Source organism: Notothenia rossii, assembly GCF_949606895.1.
Source record: "Notothenia rossii genome assembly, chromosome: 9".
NCBI lineage: Eukaryota > Metazoa > Chordata > Actinopteri > Perciformes > Nototheniidae > Notothenia > Notothenia rossii.
The window spans coordinates 46,280,336-46,286,335 of record NC_136907.1 but is presented as its reverse complement, the minus strand read 5'-3'; the positions used below and the strand labels follow the sequence as shown (position 1 = coordinate 46,286,335).

At 39.9% G+C, this 6,000-nt stretch overlaps 1 protein-coding gene across 5 annotated transcripts; it reads right to left on the bottom strand.

The window, feature by feature from the left end:
• Positions 1–530: 530 nt before the first annotated feature.
• Positions 531–5,798, bottom strand: LOC307017831 (uncharacterized protein). 5 transcript variants are annotated; one of them, XR_013802268.1, is made up of 6 exons: positions 4,386–5,798; positions 3,572–3,737; positions 3,075–3,416; positions 2,318–2,453; positions 2,000–2,107; positions 531–1,082 (listed from the first exon to the last, which is right to left on the bottom strand). XR_013802268.1 is itself a non-coding variant. In XM_079647667.1 (6 exons), the coding sequence occupies exons 4-6, from the start codon at positions 2,350–2,352 to the stop codon at positions 665–667; spliced, it is 507 nt and encodes a 168-aa protein (XP_079503793.1). In that variant the 5' UTR covers positions 2,353–2,453; positions 3,075–3,416; positions 3,572–3,737; positions 4,386–5,798; the 3' UTR covers positions 537–664. The 5 variants fall into 5 exon arrangements, 2 of the variants coding, with proteins under 2 accessions (XP_079503793.1, XP_079503794.1); XR_013802269.1 differs by having other exon boundaries at positions 1,871–2,453; positions 4,386–4,524; positions 4,666–5,798; XR_013802270.1 differs by having other exon boundaries at positions 532–1,082; positions 1,871–2,107.
• Between the last annotated feature and the right edge of the window lie 202 nt (positions 5,799–6,000).

Sequence of the window (6,000 nt, the reverse complement as noted above, 5' to 3'; positions counted from 1 at the left end):
GCCTTTGAATATAATAAATATATCAATATAACCTGCCTTCATTGTTTTTTTTTTAAATAAAATGGCATTACCCTTTTCCTTAAACCTCTGGAGTGTGAAGTGAAGGTATTTTCTCAATTTTTAGATGTCTCCTTAAATCCACTTTTAAATGTACTTCTTATAACATGGCATGGTGTTACATGTCAAAATGTTCAGTAGTCTCTGGTGTTGCTAGAAATGCAAATTCACTCACCTTAGAGCACTGTCTTATGAGAAACCTAGCTTAGAAATCCGATTTTTGGAAAACTTCAAAACTGTTGTGAAACACATATGTACTCATGTCATCCATTTTTTTTGGTGTTTCAGATTTTGTTCACCAAAGTCTTTGGTTCACAAAAGTAGTGAAATATATCAATTACACTATAAGCCTATATAAAAGTGTTGTTCATATCTAAAATGAAAATGTGTAAATTATAATTTAGAGTAAAATATTTCCATCCCTCTACTTTCACCACAGAAAAGTTACATCAGGACTGAATAATGACTTCATATTCCATACCAAGGTTTATGTGATGTGTACAAATACAAATTCAGCATTTCAACTTTATTTTTCAACCAACTATTTATGTTAACATATGAAACTGTAAAATCTCAATATTTCCAATATCAGAACTTTTTCAACCAACTATTCATTATAAATGTAAAGACAGGGGGTCTTTGTCCATGGTCTTTGTCTGTCTTCCAAGACAGTGGGTCTGGCTGCTGTGTAGGTGGGGCTGATGGTGCATGGCCTGCTGGTGGCTGTGTCGGAGGGAGGTAGGTGGGATTGTCCCGGGTTGATGCTGGTGGCTGGATTGGAGGTACGTCTGCTAGGCGAGACTTCTTTGCTGGCTGGGTTGATCGCGATGGCTGTGGTGGAGGCCTTTGTACCGAGGTGTATCTTGATCTTGTGGCAGGGACAGATGGAGGCCGCTGTAGTGATGCTGGTCCTTTGGTCCTCGGTGGTGATGGCTCTGGTGAAGGCCCTTGAGCAACGGTAGATCTTGACCTTGGTGCAGGCACAGATGGAGGTTCTTTCTCCTAGGCCCAGGCAGCTGTGAAATCTGAAAGAAATATAGGACAATAATTACTACTAAGTTCATTCAAATAAAGTTCAAGTGGAATGTTTCTAAAGCACAAATAACAATGCACAACTAAAAATAAAATGGAGAGGCGGGACAGGAGTCTCTCTCTTACACAGGTATTTTCCAGTTATTTCCCATTCAATATAAAGTCACAGACACAAATATAACTACATCTATAGGTGTGTATGTGTGGGACGAATACAAGTTGATGTTATTCATCTACACATGTTACCTCACTTTTACACACAGAAATCACTTTTACACAGAGTAAACGTTTACTAACGGAGAGTCTATTTTGTCACAAGAGAAAGTTCATGACTATCGATAAGAATACAAACAATACCTATGTGGGATTCACCATCAAAAAGTTTGTTCTCTTTTATCCTCCTAATGACACGCTCTACATGAACCCTCAGTCTGGCAATGGCCTGTGTCTCCCTCACCTCATAGGCTGGCATTTGCTTCTGCTTTGACAGAAAAGGTGGGCAGTACACCTTGCATTTGCAGCAATCGCTGATCAGGAAGCTCTTATCTACCATCACTGCTATGTTTTCAGTCAACAACGCAGCTATTCCAGATTGTTTGAAAATCTCCTTGTCGCTGACAGAACCACCATACAGACTGGAAACAAATGTCACTGCACCATGTGGGGCTATGCCAACCAGGGCTTTCATGGTGCAGTGAGATTTCTATGTAGAATACATTTCACTTTGGAGGAGGAGTGAGGATGGTGTTTGACACCTCAGCTCTGTGCAATCCAGGATCACCTGTGTGTCTGGGAAATCTTTGAATGCCTCTGGGAGGTGGGCTTGAACTTCTGCAGGTGTAAGCCAGATGCACTGTGACCCCAATAAAGTTGTAAGAAAACTTGTCCATGTTGCAATGATGCGGCTCACAGTGGACTGGTGTACGTTGAAGCGGTTTGCAAGGTCCCTCTCTTTCAAACCCACCGACAGGAAGCATAGAAAAAGGAAGAACTCGTCAATTGGCTGAAGCAGCTGTCTCTGGAAGATAAAAACAAAAAAAGGTTACTATATTAATGTCATGAGTGTAGCACACTATGGGAAAAACATTAAGTTGTTTTAGTTCTCTGATGTATTCAAAAAGGATTGAGTACTTTAGCCTTTTAGCCTACACAAAAGCAATGAAATGTCGGAGAGACATTTTCCCTTCAGTTTGTGTTTAGATTGTGTGTTAAAAGAAACGTAACCTACCGTTGATGGACGTGCGTGTGTAACCACTTCTTCATTACTCTTGGCAGTTGATATCGCTCTAGTAACACAAACCATTTAATGAATTGAAGGCTCAATTAAAAACCAGAAGGCCATCAGGTGGTTATAGCTCGGGAATCTGTACACAAAAGACACATGTCAGTCATTAATTGACAGTAAATACAATCGTGTTAACTGTAACACATGGGCTAATGCTTTCCTCTTGTTTGCTATAATACATTACAATTCAAATAGACTGAGTAAGAAGGCACTAGGTGCAGGTATAGTAATCTACAGCAGTAAAATGTAGCAACTACATTAGCAGCAGTAATAATAATCTAAAACATACAGGGAACATTTTACACACAATGACTACGTTTACTCTTCATTCTTACGTGTGCAACTGGGGGAAACGCAGTGGATATTGACATACTTTTACTTTGGTAAGGTTTTGAAGATTTCCACTTGTAGTAAAATATTATCAGTATGTTGTTAGTATTAATATGTTTTACTCCACCACATTTAGTTAACCTTCATAGTTTCTAGTTACTTTTTATATATGAAAACACAGGATTTATGATTCTACATGTTCAGTTCAGGAGTATTTTAAAACCATAGTATTTTTACTTATACTTCAGTTAAGTTGAGTACTTATTCCAACACTGCATGCATATAGTCAGCGGTCACACGGCAGGTAAACAGGATTCTTTATAAGCTAACCCATCTCAAAAACTTGGATAGAATTTAGCCAAAACATTACCTTGTATAGAATCGGATGTTGTCGTCGGAGCCAGCAAACCTCTGTTAGCAAAACTCTCGCTGGACTCTTAACTCCTGCAGTTGCTTCTGCAGATCCTCCACTGTTTTGGAGTTGTCTTCTGCAGCTTGAGAGGACATGTCCAGTGAAGCTGCTTCTGGGTCTATCCGCCTCATGCTGTCCCGCACTCTGCGTCTCTGTATCCACATCTGCTGGGCCTGCAGCTGTGCCCTGACAGATTCAGGGCCAATCTGGTTATTCCCAGCCACTATCTCCTTGATGAGGTCGTCTAGTGTAGCATCTGAGATGGTGGAGTATGTCCCAGAGCGCAGCATGTGGAACTGCCTGAAAAATAAACATGTTTTAAATATATGAGACCTACGGTATTCAGATTTACTTTACAACATGCATAGTGTAACATGGCTACAACCCCTCCTTGGGATGTTTACAATAAATTGAGACAAGATGGCACTTCCAATGTTGAAGACATTGCTACATACCTCAATCGCCGTCTCACTGTGCGCAGAGATACTTTTAATATCTGTGCCATCTTTGTTGCTGTAAAACCACAGCTCCTCAAAAAAGAGATTTGCTCTCTGGAAATGCTGAATTGTGGGGGACCTCGACCACCCAACAAAATGAGTGGGGCGTGGTAGCCAGAATGACCTGCAACAACAGCAAAACATTAGATTACATTTATTGTCATTGTTGTAAAAGCAACGCATTTATGCCGTTGTGCCAGAAACGCACACAATGCGTCTATTTTATTGTCATTGCCCAGCCTAAAGATACTTTAAAAAAAAATGAAATGCAGTTTGGCATTAAACCAGTGGACATGCAATACACTATAGTTGTAGTATACAGTAAGAACAAAAGCATAAATGTGTATGGGCATAGAGATACATAGTTGCAGTCTGTGTCTTCCAACCCTGAAGACAGAGACTCCCCCTCTGGCACCCTTTCAATGTCCTCATTCACACGTTTGATGATACGTGGTGTACTACAGATGGCCAGACTGCCCTCGACGGGGGAGGGGGAATAGCGTCTCCTCTACTGTGGCAGGATATAAAGGTGGAATTTGGAGTACAGTTTTAAGTGGACAACTCGAGACTCAGAGCGTCTCACCAGAATGTTGTAATTAATAGCTGGCAACTACAGATTAAAAAAAGGTGTTTATATTGGTATTACCCATATTTAAAACAAATAATTACTTTAAAATGTATTGGCCTGTTGGACACTTAGTACTCAACAATACTAGCACTGGTTTATCAACGAAAGCCTATGCTAAAGTGAACAATTATCACATCGACCTACCTTGTTGTGCGGGTGTGGTAGGCCAAGATCTCCGGACTTCAAGTATATATTCCCGAAGGTCCTGAAGTAAAAGATCAGCTGTAGGGACGTTAATTAGCCTGCCCGTGACCACTCGAGGCTCCTTTCCATGGTTTCTAACCTGCCAGTAAACGGTTTGGTGAAATAGGGGAGAAGACAGAATTTGTAAGTGTGAAAGATCTCACACAACCTCAGTTTACGTTACATGCAAAAACAAACTACATTCCTTTGTGTTGGTAGTAGCGATAGGCTTGGCCCTTACCTCGTTACTGTGGATTGTAACACGGCATGACCGGCATCATCTGTTTGGAGAAGTCTTGTGCAGTCATTTATTGTCCTTTTGCAACGCAAGATGAAGTTTCTCGTGGACATTTTTCCGGCTGCTGCTACTGCTGCTGCATGCTTATAGAGAGGCGAAGTCCCTCCCTTTCCGGTTGAGCTCCATGGGACCTTATTTCGGAAAAGGTATGTATTGAAGTCAATGGAGAGAGAAAGATTATCTTTCGATCCCGTTTGAATTGAACCACAAATTACACATATGATTTTTGTCAATTTAAAAGATAATTTTGCAAGTCAAAAAAATTGAAATGTGTCGTAAAACTGTGAAGTAACACTTTTTTTTTGCCTGAAACCAGTCAATGACCTACATCTCCCGTCGCGCACCACACACCAAGACGGCTGTCACGTTGGCACATTTCACTTCTTTCTAGTTGCGTATTTTTCATAGTCTTATATTTCAACAGTTTTACGACAAACTGAGTTTTTTGACATGGAAGTGATTGTTTAAGATGACAAACATCATAAGTGTAATTCGTGGCACAATTCAAACGGGATCAAAAGATAAGTTTTCTCTCAAGATATATTGCCTGATCTTTTCCCTAACAGCCCTGATACCGAAAATTCATGGTATTTTTCTTTCTTCAGTGTCTGGAAAAGCACAATTATGTTGTTTTTCCGGTTTTGTAGACAACGAAAAAAGTAAACAATCCTTCCTTTCTAAAACAGAACAAAGAACACAAAAATGATGCAATGTGCAATTGCAATTGCACTGAAGAGAAACATTCGAATTCAATTTTTTTTTTTTTTATAAATTAATACATCTGAGGCTGATCAATTCCCATTTATTTGAAACATGAACGCAGGCGACAGGCTACCACCTTAAACAACTGGAGAACAGACAGCTGTTGCCAAGCAGTTGGGACAATTAAGGTGAAGCAGACCTTGGAATACTTTGCATTTATACAAAGATTGTAAGTGAATGAAAAGAGATAACACAAAAAAACGTTTCCTTTCCGAGACTCGAGCCCGGCCCTCCCGGATATTAGACCCTTTGACCGTTAGTCTACAAGCAGATAGTGGATAGATTTAGTTTGAAAGATATAACTGGAGTCCACCCACGCAACGTCGAAGTGCGCATATTTTAGATATTTAATCATATATTTTCTAATATAAGGGGTAGAAATATGATTCAGATAACCGCATAAATATGTGGGCACATTTTCAATGTATATTGTCTTGTATAAATTAAGTTATACTCTCGAAGGCATGTTTATGTTAAATATTGTATATCATTACAAACAGCAGAGGGCAGCAGAGG